The sequence below is a fragment of the Megascapheus bottae genome, chromosome 9 (genome assembly GCF_031878675.1).
Source record: "Megascapheus bottae isolate mThoBot1 chromosome 9, mThoBot2.hap1, whole genome shotgun sequence".
NCBI lineage: Eukaryota > Metazoa > Chordata > Mammalia > Rodentia > Geomyidae > Megascapheus > Megascapheus bottae.
The window spans coordinates 4,486,085-4,506,580 of NC_143517.1; the positions used below are offsets into that span (position 1 = coordinate 4,486,085).

At 39.0% G+C, this 20,496-nt stretch overlaps 1 protein-coding gene across 2 annotated transcripts in view; it reads right to left on the reverse strand.

Moving 5' to 3' along the window:
* Pcmtd1 (protein-L-isoaspartate (D-aspartate) O-methyltransferase domain containing 1) overlaps positions 1-20,496 on the reverse strand; it is an 83,019-nt gene that overhangs the window by 46,415 nt on the left and 16,108 nt on the right. For both annotated transcript variants that reach the window (XM_090338808.1, XM_090338809.1), the window contains one exon: positions 1,113-1,536. In XM_090338808.1, the coding sequence (XP_090194934.1) occupies positions 1,113-1,419 (307 nt within the window). In that variant the 5' untranslated portion in view covers positions 1,420-1,536. The remainder of the gene's footprint in view (positions 1-1,112; positions 1,537-20,496) is intronic.

Consider the following 20,496-nt stretch of genomic DNA (forward strand, 5'->3'; position numbering starts at 1 on the left):
GCTCTTCCTGCCTTTCCTTCTATTTCCTAGTAGAACAATGTCTGGCAGAATAGAAAGAAAATAAGTATGCTGCAATCGAAATGAAGGCAATACTTCCGTGTTTTTCCCTAATCTCTCACTTTGTTGTACCAGTTTTACTACACCTCTATCCTGCTATTAACAAAATTGGGATAATTCTCTACATATTTTAAATCTACATTGAGAACCCAAGCACAAGTGTATTTTAGCTACTCAGCAGACTGACTTAAAGGATTTTGGTTCAAAGCTAACCTAGACAGAGTAGTCTACAAGACTCCATAGCCAATTAACCACTAAAACGACAAATTAAAGGCACAGCCATGGCTACCAACAAGAAAACTAAGAGCACCAGGCCCTGAGCTTGAGCTGCAGTAATAACGTAACATAAATGAATGAAAAAATACAATACAATAAAATGGTCAGTGAGAACAACAGATTTGTCTAGCATGTGAAAGACCATGAGTTCAATCCCTAGGACGACAAAGACAGACAGACACGTAAGAGAAAAGAGACAATAATCTATCAGACTTTATATGACAAAAAAAAAAAAACAACACTTTTGACCTAAACAGACTAAGCAATAATTCTTAACCTATTAGTTGCTCAATTTAAAGTACAATGACAGAGAGTTCCTATGCACACTTTTTTCCTACTACTAAAAATCTACAAATGAGCAGGAGTATCATGGTTAGGACCAGAAATAAGATTATGTCTATTTTCTTTTTTTTTTTTTTTTTTTTTGCCAGTCCTGGGCTTGAGCTCAGGGCCTGAGCACTGTCCTTGGACTTTCTCAAGGCTAGAGCTCTACCACTCGAGCCTCAGCACCACTTCTGGCTTTTTTCTATGTATGTGGTACCAAGGAATCAAACCCGGGTCTTCGTGCATGCTAGGCAAGCACTCTACCACTAGGCCAAACTCCCAGCCCCCAAGATTATGTCTATTTTCTATCATTCCACATTAAGGTAAGGAACTTAACTAGTTTGAGTATATACAATCACACATACTGGACACAACGTTACAAGTCCTATTAACCATGAGGAGTAATACAAACTCAGCTTACTGTTTAAAGAAGTATTTTACAAAAATAAAATTACCTAAAATTAATCCCACCATTGTACTTAAATATCCGGTTCCACTTCCCAGGTTTAGAAAAGATAATCCCGGTTGAAGTTTCAGTGCTTCCATAACTTCAGAATAAATGCAAGGTGCTGACAAGTGTATGTTTCCATGCTTCCAGGCTAAGTCTTTATAAGCATTGTCTCTGTAGCCTTCCAAATAATAATCTCCACGATCAATCGCTCTGAAGGCTTGCTCTACTCTCTCAGTTCGGATATACTGAGCTTCTTTAAGGTTATCAATTAAGTCATCATTATCTTCCCCAGCACTCACAGCTCCTCCCATGATAGTATTCAAATCAAATCATAAATGTTAAATGTAACAAGTAGAAATGGCTTCCAATAATGTAGTGTGGTTTATTTTCTTTTTAATATTGCACTTGATTCCAAAAATAAATTAAACCTAGAAGGAAAGAATAAAAATAAACAAGTTTAATGCTCAAGAGGCAAATATGTCCAATTGCTTAATATCTCATTATAACTAACTACCAGTTCCCCAAATCATATATACTGATCCAGGCACAATGATAAATTACTTACATTATTCTTACAACCAGAAAAGTGAATTTACATGACTCCATCTGTACAATGCATGAACTCAAGACATAAGCAAGTAACACCGTAGACCCATTATTAACCTAGCCTTTAATTAAATTAAATGCAATTTATAATTCAGTCATTCCACTTAGATACACATAGCTTAACAGCTACTGGAAACAGGTGGCTGCCACAATGGACAGCGCTGATTTGGACAGTGACACTGTAGTCCTGGGTCTCTCAGATTCAGAATCATGCTCATAATCACCAGTCTATATGGCTTATTAAGAATGTTCTTGATGTGTGGTGGTTCACGCCTGTAATCCTGGCTACTCAGGAGGCTGAGATTTGAGGATCAAGGCTCAAAGCCAGCCCAGGCACAAAAGAACCTGAGACTCATATCTCCAATTAACCTCTAGAAAATGGGAGTAGGTAGGGTGGTAGCCTTGAGCTGAAGAGCTCAGGGACAGCTCCCAGGCCAAGTTCAAGCTCCATGACCCACAAAAAAAAAAAAAAAAGAAGTTTTTGAAGCTAATACCTGTAACCCTAGCTACTCAGGAGGTTGAAATCTGAGAAATGCATGATTTCAATCCATAACACTGAATATACAATGTATAGCTTACTCAATAAATAAATTCATATATGGGAAGAACAAGATACAACGTGTGTGTATGTGTGTGTGTGTGTGTTTAGTCCTGGGGCATAAATTCAAAGCCTGATATTTTGTGCTCTTGGCTACTGCTCTACCACTTGAGCCACTGCTCCATTTCTGCTTTTTGGCAGTTAATTGAAATTAACAGAGTCCCATAGACTTTTCTACACAGGCTAGCTTCAAACTATGATTCTCCTGAGGATTACAGGCATGAGTCACCAGCATCCAGTAGAACAAGACTTTTAACAGCAAAATCTAGAGAGGCTGCCTTCCTACACTTGACTTCTTTTATTTAATTTTTTTTTTGGTCGGGGTAATATATAGAGGGGTTACAGTTATATTCGCCAGGTAGTAGGTGCATTATTTCTCACACACTGATATCACTTCTCATGTTTTTGTCCCCTATCCCCTTCCTTTTCCTATTTCAAATAAACAAACATATATACAATATACTAGGTAACAAAGTCAGATACAATAACAATATGAGATTAACCAAAGGGCAACAAAAGAGAAATAACATAGTATATTAAGAACAACAATCACATAAGATAAAGCTCTTGTTTCCATATCCTAGAGATCCTTTCATTTAGTCTCATCCTATATGATCTTATGTACCTAGGTCTTGAGCAATTGTAATCCTCTGTGAGGAGAATCCTAGGTGGGTACTAATTATTATAAATGAGGGAGACCATTGAGCCTATGTTCCTTTGGGTCTAGCTTACTTCATTTAATATGATTTTTTCCAAGTCTTCATTTCCTTAAAAATGGAGCAATGCCATTCTTTCTGATGGCAGCATAGAATTCCATTGTGTATAAGTACCACATGTTCTTGATCTAATCACCTACTGAGGGGCATCTGGGTTGGTTCCATATCATCACTATGGTAAATAATGCTGCAATGAGCACCATTGTGCTAGTGGCTTTAGTATGTCCTTGTTTCTAGACATTGGAGTAAATGCCAAGGAGTGGAATTGCTGGGTCATAGGGGAGCTCTATGTTTAGTCTTTTGCAGAGCATCTGTATAGCAAAGGACATAGCTAGCAAGTTAAATAGAAAGCCCATAGAGTGGGAGAAGATCTTCACTACCCATACAACAGACAAGGTCCTCATATCTAAAATATATCTACAGCTTAAAAAAAAAATGAATCTCTCCAAAACAAATCTTCAAAGAAAGCATTCCATTAAAAGGTGGGCTAAAGACTTAAAGAGGGACTTTTCTGAAGAGGAAATAAGAATGGCCTATAGACACATGAAGAAATGCTTGGTATCTCTAGCCATAAAAGAAATGGAAATCAAAACAACTTTGAGATTCCACCTCACACCAGGTAGAGTGGCCATTAACAAGAAATCTAATAACAACAGATACTAGTGGGGATGTGGCCAGGAGAGATCGCTATTAACACTGCAGGTGGGAGTCTGAATTGTCTTCAAATCCCAGGACCAAGATACTCAAGTGCTGCTGAGAAAGAAGACCCCTTTGTTCTTTTGTATGATCTCTTAGAACTTTCTAAGAAACGGAAGTATAATCAACTCACATTTTACTTATATGCAACTTATTGAAGCTAATCTATACAAAGTTAGATGGCTCCATTCCCCATTTTTAATAAAAAATTAAACAATAAAAAATATATTAATTTAAAAAGTACACATTACAGGGCCCTTCTCAGCAATGAGTGTACTTTGTCCCAATAATGCAATGAAGAGATGTTAACATGCTCTCCCTTCAACAGGTCTTAGGTTTAGCCAACTTTTGTTTGTTTGTTTCTGCCAGTCCTGGAACCTAACCAACTTTTATAGCTAAAGAATCTAAACATATTGAGTATATTTCAACATTTTCAAAATTATCTGGTCTCCAAACACAAATCAACTTGTTCATCTGGTACTCAAAGAGTGAATATCCCCAAAGAAAAAAATGAAAATAGCTACACAGTCTTTCAGCAGAGTGGCACTTGTCAAACAATGTGACTGATTTTGATCATAAGACAATTTGTCTAACAGCTTTACTATAAATGCCACAATTTGCTAATATGAAAAAAAAATCCCCATGTTGATTCTAAAACACAAGAAAAACCTAATCCCTATTAGTTCCTCTTGAAATCCAATCTGTTCAAAATACTACAGCAAAAGTAAAAAATGTCTTGTACATCACCTTTATAATTATTTTTTAATTGAAGTAAAAAAAGTAACAAATATTATCCTTAATAAACAGCTCACATTCTTGTTGAGAAACAGGCAAGAGAACTATCAAAGAATAGCCACAATTTAATGAGTCTTCTAAATATGATTATATGTTATCGCTTAAAAATTACAGTAGCTTGGGCAACAGTGACCCATGCCTACCTAGCTACGCATAAGGCTGAGATTCAGAGGACCGAGGTTCAAAGCCATCCAGGTAGAAAATACTGAGACTCTCAGGGCCAGGAGTTTGGCCTAGTGGTAGAGTGTTTGCCTAGCATGCATGAAGACCCAAGTTCAATTCCTCAGTATCACATACGTAGAAAAGGCTGGAAGTGGTGCTGTGGTTCAAGTGGTAGAGTTCTACCTGTGAGAAAGCCCAAGGACAGTGCGCAGGCCCTTGAGCAATTGTTCAAGCTACAGGACTGGCATACAAAACAACAACAACAACAAATCAAGGAAGGAAGAAAGGAAGGAAGGAAGGAAGGAAGGAAGGAAGGAAGGAAGGAAGGAAGGAAGGAAGGAAGGAAGGAAGGAAGGAAACAAATCTGAGTGCAAACCCAGTACTAGAAACAAACAAACCTACAAAAGTATCAACAGGCCCTCTCTTTAAATGGGGTTTTACAGAGCACAGACCAAAGTACAAGCTCCAGGACTGGCAAAAAAAAAATAATGATAATGATAAATAAATAATAATAATTTAGGAAAGAGACCACAATCAGATATCTACTTTGAATAATCAGACATAGTACTTTGAATAAATGTTCTAATTTACTATTAGTGTTGTTAATGTCTTCCTATGCCTAATTTGCAAGTTGTAAATTTATAACTTACAAGTTGTCACAGATATATGTGAATAAGAAAAAAAGTATGTAAAGACTCTATTTTTCTCTGGAATACTTGGTATCGGGCTTCTTTTATTTTTACAAATTTTGGAATATCTGCACATGCACAATGCAGACTGGACCAGTATAAACATCAAATCCACCCAAGTTTTTTATACATCTTATATTATTTGCAGCCTGAATGTAATTTTATGTAATATTTCTCATGTGCCCAGCTTTTTTGAGAGGGGGGCTTGTTATTCAGCCAAAGCTGTTCTTCATTTTTCCACCTCAACCTACTAAATGCAAGGATACAGACCTACACCTAGGCCTCCCTGTCAGCCTTTCACTACTGGAATTTTCCAATGGTGGTGTTACATTTGTATGCAGAACATTAATTCAGATCATTTTGAATTTCAGAGTTTTACCTCATGTACATAGCGTTTATTACTATCAAAGATCTCAGTCATACCCAGGGAGTTTTAGATAAGAACGGACTTCTTAGTAAAAAGTTGCAAACAGGCGTGGCTCACGCCTGTAATCCCAGCTACTCAGAAGGCTGAGAACTGAGGATGCAGTTCAAAGCCAGCCCGGACACTGAAGTCTGAGAGACTCTTATCGCCAATTAAACACCAGAAAACTGGAAGTGATGCTATGGCTCAAGTGAAAGAGCAGTAAGCCTTGAGCTGAAGAGCTCAGGGACAGGGACAAGGCCCAGAGTTCAAGCCCCACAACCAACCAAAAACAAAGTGGGGGAAAGGGTAAGAGACTTCCGAATAGACTTCCAAAACTCATGTCTACTTGATACATCTTAACTCATATACTTAATAACAGAGTAATGATGTGAATATAATGAGGATGCGTGGTTCATATTACATTTTAAAGTGATTTTTACATGTTAAAGCTTCTTCATATTAAGAGCCTCTCAGAAGCCTGTCCAATCCTAGCTACTCTGAAGGCTAAGTTCTGAGGATCACAGTTGGAAGCTAGCCCAGGCAGAAAACTCCAAGAGAATCTTATCTCCAATTAACCACCCAAAAAATCAGAAGTGGAACTGCTCAGTGTGCTAGCCTTGGGGGCGGGGGGGGGGGTGCACTCAGGCAGAGTACCTAGGCCCAGGCCTGAATTTGAGCCCAAGACCAGCACAAAAAATTAACTTATTAGAAAAAAAAAAAAACAGCAAAAAGCTAAAACTACACAGGGTTCTTTTCTAGAAATAATTGGTTCTAAGGAAGTAACATCAAGAGATATGGAAAAGCAGCCAGCCAGGCACCAATGGCTCAGGCCTGTAAGCTGAGATCTGCAACTTGGCAGTTCAGAACCAGCCTGGGCAGAAAAGTCCCAGTGTGACTCTTATCTCCATTTGACTACTCAAAAAATCAGAAGTGGTGATGGCTCCAAACCATAGAAAGAGCACTAGCCTTCAGCAAAAGAGCTCAGGGACAAGCCCAGGCCTTAAGTAAAAGGGTATAGCTCGAGGCAGATTGTTCAGTTTTGATAAAAAGTATATCCCTTCAAAGCAAATTGTCCTTTATAATCAAACTGCGAAGATGGAGGAAGATGAGTTCTAGGACTTAAAGCTAGGAGGACTCGACTTAGGGTGATGCAAACTCCATTAGAAATGTGGTGAGGAAGGCTGGGAAGTTGACTTAGTTTGAGAATGTTTGCCTAGCATGCATGAAGCCCTGGGTCCAATTCTTCAGTACCACATAAACAGAAAAGGCTGATAGTGGCACTGTGGCTCAAGTGATAGAGCACTAGACTTGAACAAAGGAAGCTCAGGGGACAATGCCCAGACCCAGAGTTCATGAAAAAAATAATAATAATAAATCAACCAGAGTAGAAATTTTAAAAGAATTGCTACCTTTTTATAGCATTGTCTTATGAGTTCTGAGTAGCATGCAAGTCATGAGCAGAAATATTAAAGCAGAAAACCAGAGCTCTCAAAGCCTTCAAAAGATCTTAGGGGACCAAGAATACCCAAATTTCATGTGAGTAAGAACTGGAATAAACAAGCATATGAGTAGTTAAGAGAAGTTATACAAAGGTGTTACAGGACACATAACCTAGACATGGTAGAATGAGGATAAAGGAATTGGAAGTTTCCTAGAAGAATGCTTGGTAAGCAGAGAAGACCGAAGATTCAGAAACAGCACGTACTGTTCATATACAAGGAGACAAGAGGTAATACACCCACACAAGGCAGTACAAATAGTACAGTAAAGATAAAGTACCAAAATAGAAAGTAGTGTATAGTGAGCTTAAAGTAGGAAGAAAGAAAACAGGTAAACAGCAGATCATGCACATACATTCTTCCTACAGACAATAAAACCCAGTGAAGGCATTTAGATACAAAAATCAATCCGCTCCTCAAACATTGTATCACTACAGCCCAATTTAACCTCAAAACTTGCTACCAAAACCAGGCCAAGGGCTTCAGGAGGAATCATGAGCATTAGTCTAGGCATGGTTCTGACAGTTATCCTGTAACAGTTCCTGCATTCCCTTGCTTTATTGTCCCAGTCTAGTACTGCTCCCATAAGAACCCAGAGGGAGAGCCAGTAGCATGGCCTAATGGTAGAGTGCTTGCCTGGAATGCACAAAGCCCTGGGCTCAATTCCTTGGTACTGTACACAGAAAAGCCAGAAGTGTCTAAGGACAATGTCCAGGCCCTGAGTTCAAGCCTCAAAACTGGGAAGACAGGCCTATCAACCTCTGTCAAAAAGAAGATTCAAGCTGGACACAGTGACTCAGTCTACAGCTGAGGAGGTTAGCTACTCAGGAGGCTGAGATCTGAGGATCACAGTTCAAAGCTAGCCCAGCCACTAATGTCCGTGGGATGCTCATCTCCAATTAACTACCAGAAAACCAAAAGTGGAGCTGTGGCTCAAGTGGCAGAGTGACAGCCTTGAGCTGAAGAGTTCAGGGACAGCACCCAGGAGTAGAGTTCAAGCCCCACAAAACACACACACACACACACACATACACACGATGATTCAGAAGGATTTCTGCCTTAGTTCTAGACCAGTACTACATTCTGGAGAATTTCCTTGCTAAAACACATTCAAACATGCTTCTTATCCCACAGCAGTTACTACAAGTTCTAGCCCCTCATACTCTGTGAGTAATGTGCCCACATAGGAAACTGCTGTGAGTCTAGTTCACTGATGCCACTCAGTTGGACCAGCCAACTGAAGATGCACAAATCTATTTTTCTGTGGCAGGCTTGTCATCCTATCTTTCAATGTATCTTCAAATGAGCCAGGGCCTCTCCTGGCTACTGTTGACTCTGAAATGAAAACAGTTCTGTCAGTTCCAGGGGTGAGAGGGAAGAATATTCGGTAGAGTTTGCAGGCTGATGCTCTGACATGCTACATTATCAATCATGAAACAACCCTATAAATTGACTCTAGTCCTTCAACTGTAATCTGAGAACAGGGCAACACACAAAGAAACTCAATGGAAGTCACATCTTTCCATGATCCTAGAGAAAGGTGACACTTAAGTCTTGGCTATAGACACAAACAACTGTATCTCAGTTCCAGGAAACTCCTATCATATATACTGTTGGCAATATTGCAAGCTCATGGAGCTATCCAATAATACAATGGGAGCCCATCCAAAAGAAGTTACTCTTACGGCTAACAGTAACAGGTCCCTTGCCCACAAACACTGAAACAGATCTCCATTCTACTGTCACCCTCCCCTATCCCAAGGTCCAGAATATTGTCCAGTTCACCCATGGACTAAAGCCCAGGATACAGGACCTAACTGGCCTCCACTGCAGCCTTATCATTAACCACATGACCAGGATCCAACCGCACTCAACTATAATCCCATCAGCCAAGACAGAACTAAAATTCTCAATACAGAATTTCAACACAAGATATGATTTTTCAGAAGAATTATCAAACTCAAAACAGATCATTTAAAATTAGCCAAATGGAAGCCAAGCACTAGTGGCTCACACCTGTGACGTTAGTTACTTAGAGGAGTCTTTAAATCTGAAGGTTGTGGGTCAAAGCCCGCCCAAGCAGCAAAGACCATGAGACTCTGCCTCCAAAAGAAGCTCAATTAGTACTTAACTGGAGGCTGAGGAAGTACTACACCAGCTGTGAGTGAAAATACTGACCAGCAACATGGGGCTGACTGAGTCCAAGTGCCTGTCCCCCAAAACAAAGGTTTTTATTTTATTTTTTTGCCAGTCCTGGGCTGGAGTTCAGGGCCTGAGCACTGTCCTTGGACTTTCTCAAGGCTAGAGCTCTACCACTTGAGCCTCAGCACCACTTCTGGCTTTTTTCTATGTATGTGGTACCGAGGAATCGAACCCGGGTCTTCATGCATGCTAGGCAGGCACTCTACCACTAGGCCAAACCCCTGGCCCCCTAAAACAAAGGTTTTTAAAGAAAAGAGATTTGAAATTTAATGGACAAAATGATTTTTTAACAAATTATGGAAGTACCAGAAAGTGAAAACAAAGACAAAGGGTTCAGAAATCATAAAGAAATACTGTTTGAAAATTCCTGAAATCTTTGAAACACCATAACCATACAGAGTCAGAACTCTCAATGAATTTTAAGCAAGATCAATTAAAACCTGGATGCTTGAGGGATATTAAAGTCAAAACATAAAGCCAAGATAGAATCTTGAAAGCAGAGAGAAAGAGCCACATATTAACAACAAAAAAGAAAATATCATCCAGAAGGGTATTAGTGAACTTAGAAGAAATCTAACAAGTCAAGGAGTGGATAACATATAAAAAGTATTTAAAGGCCAGGAGTTTTGCCTACTTGTAGAGTGCTTGCCTAGCATGCACAAAGACCTGCGTTCAATTCCTCTGTACTGCATATACAGAAAAGTCAGAAGTGGTGCTGTGGATCCAATGGCAGAGTAATAGACTTGAGCAAAAAGAGTCCAAGGACAGTGCCCAGGCCCTGAGTTCAGCCCCAGGATAGAAGGAGAAGAAGGAGGAGAAGGAGAAGGAGACAAAGAAGAAAAATACACAAAGGCTATGAATAACAAGAAGGGAAAGACATTCAAAGCAAATAGTAACTAAAAGGAACAGTGATGGCTATTTATAGGAAATAAAGTTAAGGTCAAACCTGTAAAATGAGATCATTAAATTGTGATGAAATTAAGTTACAGTAAAAGGATCAATTAATCATAGATTATATATAATATATAAATACCAATATTAGAGCAACTAAAATTATAAAGCAAATATTAATATATCTGAAAAATAAGAGATAATAATACAAGTGGACAGATCATCCAGACAGGAAGTCAACAGAGAAAGTTAACTTAACCAATACTCAAAAGCAAATGAACCCAACAGATACATTTGGAACATTTCAAATACCCAATAGTTCATTCTAGAATATACCTTTTCTCCTTAAACACACTGCTCCACAGAGATTCTCCAGGATATATCACATTAGCCCACAAAAAAAAAAGTGCTAAGAACTTTAAGGAAGAGTGGGGAGGTGGCCTAGCCTAGTGGTAGTATGTTTACTTAGCATACACAAAGCCCTGGGTTCAATCCCTCGGAACCACATACACAGAAAAAGCCACAAGTGGCTCTGTGGCTCAAGTGGCAGAGTGCTAGCCTTGAGCAAAAAGGTCCAAGGGAAGTACCCAGCCCTGAGTTCAAGACCCAGGACTGGCAAAAAAAAAAAAAAGAAGGAGAGAAAGAGAGAGAGAGAGAAAGAGAGAGAGAGAGAGAGAGAGAGAGAGAGAGAGAGAGCGCACAAGCGTGCAAGAGCGAGAAAGAAAAGAAATTTAAGAAGAGTAAAAATACTGGGTTTTCTTTCTGACCATAATGAAGAGGAAAAAGAAATCAGCACTAAGGGATATTTGCAATTTCAAAAATATTTGGAAACTAAACAATATATTCCTAAACAATCAAGGATTCAAAGAAAACAATCTACCTCAAGGAACTTTAAAAAGAAAAAAAAGAATTAGGTTCAGAAATAGAATGGAAAAAAAAAGATCAGAGCAAAATAAAGAAAATGAATAAACTAAGGCAATTGAAACCATACATGGTGTTACAACCTGTAATGTCAGCCCTCAGGAGGTTGGTGCAGGAAGATTATTCAGATTTTAGGTCATTCTGGATTACACAGCAAAACTCTGTCTCCAAACTAAATAAATATTACCTTATCTAACAAATGCTTATTTTCAAAAAGAATAAAAGGCTAACTAGTACTAATGAAGATATGGAAAAAGAAAGTAGAAATGTAAATTAATGTAACCACTAAAATTAAAAACCACAAAAAAATAAAATTATCATCTGATCCCCAGTAATGAGTATATACTCAAAGAAATTAGAATCAATACACTGAAGAAAGTTCTGCACACTAGTGTACACCACAGTATTTTTCACAAGATACTGAATCTAAAGATGCACCATCAGATGAACAAATAAAGAATATATGGTCGGGCTGGGAATTTGGCCTAGTGGTAGAGTGCTTGCCTAGCATGCACAAAGATATGGATTCAATTCCTCGGTACCACATACATAGGAAAAAAAAACAGAAATGGTCCTGTGGATCAAGTGGCAGAGCTCTAGCCTTGAGAAAGCTCAAAGACAATGCCCAGGCCCTGAGTTCAAGGCCCATGACTGGCAAAAAAAAAAAGACTGGGCGATGGTGGCTCACGCCTATGATCCTAGCTACTTAGGAGGCCAAGATCTGAGGATCATGATTCAAAGCCAGCCCAGGACAGAAAAGCCCATGAGACTCTATCTCCAATAAACAACCTAAAACATGAAAATGGAGGTATGGCTCAAGTGGCAGAGTAATAGTTTTGAGTGAAAAAAAAAAGGAAGAGTATGAGACCTTGAGTTCAAGCCCCATTCCCAACACACACAAAAAGAAGAAATAAAAAGAGATTATATAAATAATAATGTATACCAGAATATTATTATACAAATAGTAATTTATACTAGATATTGTTCCTGGACTGTCTTGGCTATAATTGTGTGTGTGTGTGTGTGTGTGTGTGTGTGTGTGTGTGTGTACCTTTGTAAAAATTTTGGAAACAAAAGTAAAATAAAAATGTTCATCAATTGCCAGAGGCTCACACTTATAATCCTAGCTACTCAAGAGGCTGAGACTTTAGGATTGTGGTTCAAAACCAGCCCAGGCAGCAAACTCAGTGAGACTCATATCTCTATTTAACCAACAAAAAACTGGGAGTGGAGCTATGACTCAATGGATAGAGCTCTAGTCTTGAGCAAAAGACACTCAGGGCCATCACTTAAGCCCTAGAACTGGCTAAAAAAAATAATAATTAATTTAAAAAATCATAATGCTGGGGCTGGGAGTTGGGCCGAGTGGTAGAGTGCTTGCCTAGCATGCACGAAGACCAGGGTTCGATTCCTCAGCACCACATACATAGAAAAGGCTGGAAATGATGCTGTGACTCAAGTGGTAGAGCTCTCATCTTGAAAAGGCCCAAGGACAGTGCTCAGGCCCTGAGTTCAAGGCCCAGGACTAGCCAAAAAAAAAAACAAAAATCATAATGCTAACATTCAAAGAGCCATTTTTATTATCTTCCTAAGAATTTGCATGCCTTTTCAAACACAATTATTAGAATCATAATATGTATATTGCCTAGGGTACTCTCTTAATAAATCTTAAGTATTTTTCCATCGCACTGAGTATTTTTTCTAAAATCTAGAGGTATGCTACTCTGTGTGTAGATACATCAGGAAAAAACAATTCCCCAACTGCTGCATAATGAACTGATTACAATCACTGTATACTTGAGGAGCTTATAAATCAAAGTCTGTATTAACGTATGTAGGTATTTTGATACTTAACCCTTTAACTTAAAATATATGTATTTTATAAGTATAAACAATCAGTATTCAAAAGTTGGCACTATGAAACTGTCATTTGTAAATTCTGAGATAATCTCATCTCAGTCAAAAACTACAAATACACCTCAAGACACCTTGGTTCCATGGGTAATTTTATTTTACTATATGGATCTTCACAAAAGTCCAGACTGCCATTCCTCAGTTATGAAATGAGGAGGCTAACTTCTACATTCCCTAAGGGTCTTCAGAGCTCAAGTTTTCTGTTTCAGCTTGAGTCAGATATGAGCTTGAGATCAGCCAATGTTTAGTTACCTACAAATAACTGCTCTAGCCTCAGAATTTCAGTTACTTTGGTAACAACTCTTACTGGCCCACTCCTGCCATTTTGTTTTCTACTGCAAAGAAGGAAAACAAAAATGCTATTCAAGTTGTTCATAAACCAAAATTGGAATATGAGAGAAAGAAAAGGTGGCAGAATAATGGGGTGAACAGTTTACGTGCTTGCTTACATCTGAGGTGTCCTACCTATTCATACAGCATAATCTTGCTCCTTGGCATTTTCACTATAGTAGGGGAAGGGTAGAAAACAAAGAGTACATTCATAAATGCATAGCTATAATCATTTGTCAAATGTTCCAAGTCTCATCTTCAAAATTTATTTATGGGTTAAATTTAGGATCCATTCAATAGCACAGGATCTTTTAAGCTGATGAGGAATACCTTGTCGAAGGTTAAGAGCAGACAAATCACCTACAGTGGGGAGCAGACAGATGGGAGACAGACGTCGAGAAGTAGGAGGAAAGTAGAATGCTGACTCACTTTCCTTCTCCCTCCGCACCCAGGAGAAGCAGCCAATTGCTCCTTGCTGCTCCTTTCTCTGCAAAAAGGACAAAGCTTACCCTGCATTGGAGCAAAGGTGGGAATGATCACAGCGGGGCGTAAAGGATAACGCATTACTTAGAAAACATGGAAGGCACTTTCCTGTGTTAGGAAAGATGGAAGAGTAAGGCTTATTCTGAGTACAGAGGTGACTGCCAGGAGAAAATAAAAATATTTTTCTCATAGGCAAAGCTTATATACACAACAAAATATAAACTATTATGAAAGAATAGGCTATATCCCTACTTACCTGTCAAAAGTTGCCTAAAACATTCATTTAGCTTAAACAGAAAAGGTGGGAAGTAGTGCTGTAGCTCAAATGATAGGATGCCATGCTTGAGCAAAAGAAGCTCAGGGACAGTGCCCAGGCTCTGAGTTCAAGCCTCAAGACTGGCAAAAAAAAAAAAAAACAAAAGCTGGGTGCCAGTGGCTTACGTCTATAATCCTATCTACAAAGGAGGCTGAGGTCTGAGGATCACGGTTCAAAGCCAGCCCCCTTGCACAAAAGTCTGTGAGACTCTTATCTCCAATTAATAACCAGAAAATTGGAAGTGGCCCTGTGGCTCAAGTGGTAGAGTGCTAGCCTTGACCTGAAGAGCTCAGGGACATGAGGCCCAGAGTTCAAGCCCAGCCCCTGAGGGGGGGGGGGGCGGCTGAAGAAAAGAAACAGTAACACCATAAAATCAGGGACCCAACTTAATCTCCTTTAACCTTACTTCCCTGAATGTCCTCTTACCCAAAGACTAGAAGTCAGAGTTTCCACATATGAATTTGGAGGGAGAACATTCAATACTATGACATATATAATAGTAATATGTTATAATCTTGAATGTGTCTATTACCTCTCTAAAATGTGGTTATTCCATTGCTACCACTTTGACACAGGCTTCTTAAAGCTAAAGCTCTCCATGATTTTAGCATGTATATATGTAGTAGAACTTTTTTTTTAACAACAGATTATCCAAGGCCTCTGTTAATGAGCAATTTAGTTTTTTTAATCATTTAAAATATAGAGAACAAAGAAGAATGCTTCATTGAAGATGAGAACAATAGTTTTAAGGAGCATGAAAGTTGATTAGCAGTAAAACAAAACAGAACACAAGTCCCAGCAAAAGCAGCCTAGACCTAGAATACAAGTCCCCCTCCTCCACCACCACCCCCCCAAAAAATAAGTAAGATAACAAACTGGCTTCCAAAGAGTCTTTAAAGAAATGCCAATTAGACCAGTACTATGATTCACCTCTTACATTTCAATTTCAATGTGCGGGGAAAACAAATCTCTGTGATAAGCTAAGGGTTAATCAATGCCAAACAGAATGGGAAAACTTGCCTTCTAAACCAAGTAAGACTATCTTCATTTTTACCTAGAAAAGTTTCTGTGAAGCAAACACATCCAAAGGCACAGAGATATAGCTAAACAGGAACATTCCAAGTTTGAGCACCATCTGGGATACATGCTGAGTTCTAGCACATACAAGCCTGTTTTTGCGTTTGATTAAAATAATAAAATGAGAAGCCAAGCCTAGAGCAGCAATGTTTTGGCCTGATTCCATGAGGAATTCAGTACAAAGAGAAAAAAAAATACGCTTTCCTCTTTCAGTTTCAACTAATGGTTTAGAAGATGGTATTGGAGAAACACCACAGAAGGCTTGCTTCTTTATCAGGATACTGCTCATCAGGCTTCTCCAATACCACCACAGGCTTCTCTCAAAGCATACCACAATCCACAGCTTCCCTTAACACTTCCTGACTATAAATTATAAGACAGCCTCTGGAGAATCACCTTGACATGAACATCATTTGTGGTACAACAGAGTATGACTATCTGGCAAATTCCAACTATACCCAGTGAGCCAATGTCTCAGTTCTTGGGTTGGCCTATGGCTTCAAGGCTCATCAGCCCCAGAAGTAGAAGTCGTTCCTTACACCAGTGCCTATTTTTTTAAGAGTACTCTTTACCACTTATAGGCCAATCTCCAGTTACAGCAAATAACTCTTTTCATTAAACATTCTCGGTCCAGGGCTGGGAGTTTAGCCTAGTGGGAGAGTGCTTGCCTAGCATGCATGAAAACCTGGGTTCGATTCCTAGGTACCACATACAGAGAAAAGCTGGAAGTGGTGCTGTGGCTCAAGTGGTAGAGAACTAGCCTTTAGAAAAGTCCAGGGACAGTGCTCAGGCCCTGAGATCAAGCCCAGGACTGACTGGCAAAAAACAAAACAAAACATTCTCTGTCCAAATTACTATGTGACTTCCTTTTCCTGTATGGACCTAAAATAATAGAATTCTGGGAATCACAAAGACAATCAGGTCACTGAGAATTAAAAACAGTGGTTGCACAAACAAATGAACAGAGAAATAACAGGAACTGGCACTTACCCAAACAAAATATCTGTAATCCCCTGAATTTGACTTGAATTTCTGTATCATACATTCTATAAAAGTTTTTTTTTCTTTTTTTATTTTGGGGAGGGGGTATCTTAGCATCTTGCCAAAATTTTAAACACCTATCCCCAGCATTTCCATGATAAGACAGCAATCCCATCTTTCCTACTGCTCTGAGAGACAATGTACCCACAATGAATAAGAGTTAATAAAGTTAGCAGCTACTGTCTGCTATCTCCAAGTTGTTGCCAGGCAACAACCATTCTGTAGTTTTCAACAAGAAGATACATTAGTGGATTTCATCTACTCAAGTCAGCTATAACAGAGTTAACTGAAGCACATGTTCTCTATAATGCCTATGTTTCTCTTCTTTGGACCTCTGTAATTACTACTGCATTTGGAAGAGTGCAAAATAGAGCCATCGAAACTAAAATTCATGTAGCTTAAGAGGCAGACCAAAAATAGAAATCCACAAGAGTAAAGGGGCAAAGAAAAGGCAACAAAAATTACTTTAAACAAATGCCTGGGATTACAATAAAAGTTGCTTTTTCTTATCTATGATTTTGTAAGTTGAAAAAGATCATCAAAAAAGCATTGACAGGCCAGGTGAGGTGGCTCATGCCTGTAATCCTAGCTATTCAGGAGGTTAAGATCTAAGGATCGTGATTCAAAGCCAGTCCAGGTACTAAAGCCTATAAGACTCTTATTTCCAATTAACTATTAGAAAACTGGAAGTGGCGCTGCAGCTCAAGGGGTAAGGCAAGCCTTGAGCTGAAGAGCTCAGGGACAGCGCCCAGGCCAAGAGTTCAAGCCCTATGACCGATCCCCCCCCCCCCAAAAAATGCACTGACTGGCTCACACCTGTACTCAAGAGGCTGATTTCTGAAGACCAGGGTTCAAAGCCAGCCTGTGCATTAAAGTCCATGAGACTTTTATCTACAATTAACCACAAAAACAAACAAAAAAACAGATGTGGTAGTATGCTAGCACTGAGCAAAAGTGGTCCGAGATGATACCCAGACCCTGAGTTCAAGCCCCAGGATTGGAACAACAGCATTAAAAAAAAAAAAAAAGCATTCATTGGGGGGAGAGAGGAAGGAGGGAAGAGAAGAAAGGAAGAAGGGCAAGAAAGTGAGAAAGAAAATATACCAACGTTTTAACAGAAAAAACAAACTGAAATATATATAATCACTAAGAAAATCAACAAGTCTACTATATCATTTATTTAAAAAAAAAAAAACAAAACAGCATGCTGGTGGCTCACGCCTATATCCTAGCCACTTGGGAGGCTAAGATCTGAGGACTGCATTTCAAAGCCCCAGCAAAAAAAAGTCCCTTGAAATTCTTATTTCCAATTAACAGGAAATGGCACTGTGGCTCAAAGTGGTAAAGCACTAGCCTTGAGCAAAAGAGCTCAGTGATAGTGCCCAGGTCCTGAGATCAAGCTCCACAACTAACCAAACAAAAGTAGACAAAAAAATATATATATGTGTATATATATATATATATATATATATATATATATATTGGGATGAAGCAGTAGTAAATGGCAGTTCCTCAAGAGTAAACAAAGAGTTCTCCTTTGTCCCACCAATCCCACTCCTGGGCATTTACCCAAATATCCATAACAAGGACAAACTAAAGCTACCTAGCACAACCATGTAAACTGCAGCATTATTTTCCATAGCTAAGATATGGAACCAACCCAGATGCCCCTCAGTAGATGAAGGGATCAAGATGTGGTATATTTACCCCATGAAATTCTATGCTGCTGTCAGAAAGAATGACATCGCCATTCATATTCATAAGGAAATGGAAAGTCTTGAAGAAAAAATCGTATTAAGTGAAGTAAGCCAGACCCAAAGAAACAGAGGCTCCATGGTTTCCCTCATTTGTAATAATTAGTACACATCTAGGATTCTACTAGCAAAGGATCACAATAGCTCAAAAGCTATGTACATACGGCCATACAGGATGAGGCTAAGGGAAATAAACTCCAGAATATGGAAACAAGAGATTTATCTTGTGATTGTTATTCTTAATGAACTATATGAAGTTATTTTTTTCTTTTCTTTTCCCCCTTATGATTTATTCTCATGTTGTATCTGACTTTGCTACCTAGTATATTGTATATACTTGTATATTGTATCTGGTATACTGTATATACGTTTATTTGAAATATGGAAGGGGCAAAGTTAATGGGGGGGAAAAGTGGGAGAAAAACGTGGGAAAGGGTACCAATGTTCAAGAAGTTATGTACCTACTGTGGGGCACATCACATCAGGGAAATGGAAACCTATGCTGTAAAAGAAGGCCTAACTCGTGGCCCAGTGCTCACTTCGTGGTTTTGAGACCCAACCTGCCTTTGTTGGAAGGCCTGGCTGTGGTTTGTGATGTAAAGTAAGGCTACCTCTGGGATAGGCCCGAACCCTTCCGCCCTCTAGGACAGCACCTGATTGCCCCTTCTTTACCTACCTCCCCGGCCCTGCCCACCTTTGTGCTGATAGGCTCCTTCATCCTATATTAGCTGAATGTACTTCCTCAATAAACAAGTTCCTGCCTGGAGGTGTCTGATTGTCCTCCAGCGAGGGAAGGTTGGTTGAGGGCGGTCAGTTGGCTCTTTCCTTTCTCTGCTCATCCTGGTTGGGGCGTGTTCTCTCTACTCCTCTTGCAGGTCGCGGGAGAGACTGAGGACTAAAAACCCCCACACCTACCACCTGAGGAATGTAACTGTATCCCTCTATCCATCACCCTGACAATAAATTTTTTTTTTGCAATGTAGACCTGTGTTTATTGTCTGCATTATACTGCAACTTAGAACAAACAAAATATTTGATTAAATAACTAATAAAAACAAGAAAATTATTCCTACAACAATATTAAACAACAAAAAAGAACATTGCTTGTTATTTCACTCATAGCAGATGAAGCCCTTTTCAGGTCTGCACTTGGCTAGACTATGTGATGTCTGGGAACACACAGACAACTATGCCTTTCCTGAGCTTCAGACGCTCCTCTTGTTGACTACCTGAATTTCAGATGCTTGCAAACTAAAGGTAAATGCATCTGTTTGCCAGTTGCATTTGAATTGTCTTCCTTTCTTTCAGTTTTGGAGCATACTCAGTCTTAGATCTGAAAAGTTTAATAATTCCTTCCATAGAAAGGCTACTGTTACTTATGTTAGGCTTGTGGCCTTGTGGTCACATTAAATTAACTTTGCTCCAAACTATTTTTTTTATTGTAATTAGTAAAAGGGTTACATGATATTTGCCAGATAGAAGGTGCATTAATTCACATACATTGATACCCTTTCACATGTCTTGGTACCTGTTTCCCTCCCCCCCCACACCCCCACCCTTCTTGGTTTTCCCCCCTTCCCTATCAAATTTCAAATATCCAAATACAAATAAATTCAATATATCAGATAACAAAGTGAGATACTATACCAATATGAGATAACCAAGGGACAGCAAAGGAGATGAGAGACAACATAGTACATTAAGGACAACAAATAAAATTTTTAAAAATAAAAATAACAATGTTGAGATAAAGCAGTAGAAAACGAACCACATACTTCGTCACTATGGTAAAAACCTAATACAGTGAGCATCATGGAAGAGTAACAGGAGGCAGATTCATGTCAGATCTAGGGATGTGTTTTATTTTTGTGTATGATAGGTAGGAAGCGATAGATAGATTGATAGATTGATTGATAGATATAGATATAGATATATTAGATACATTAGAGAAACGAAGTATGTAAAAGGGAGTATCTGGGGTTGAGGGTCATGACCCAAGTGATGCCTGCCTATCAAGCCCCAAACTCTGAATTCAAGCTGCACTGCTACAAAAAAAAAAAAAGATAATTTACAATCGTTTGTGCTAGCCAGTGACAGTACTGTGATTTCTTTGTTTCTCTTCTTTACTGCTAAGTATTTTATGTACTTACAGTGAATTCATGGAAATTTTTTCCTACTGAGAATAACTCTACAACTTGTACAAGGTTCTTTCTCCCAAAATAGAAACACTCTGCAATAAAATGACAAGAACTCCAGCTCCCATCAGCCAGAAAAAGCAATCTAAAAGTAGCA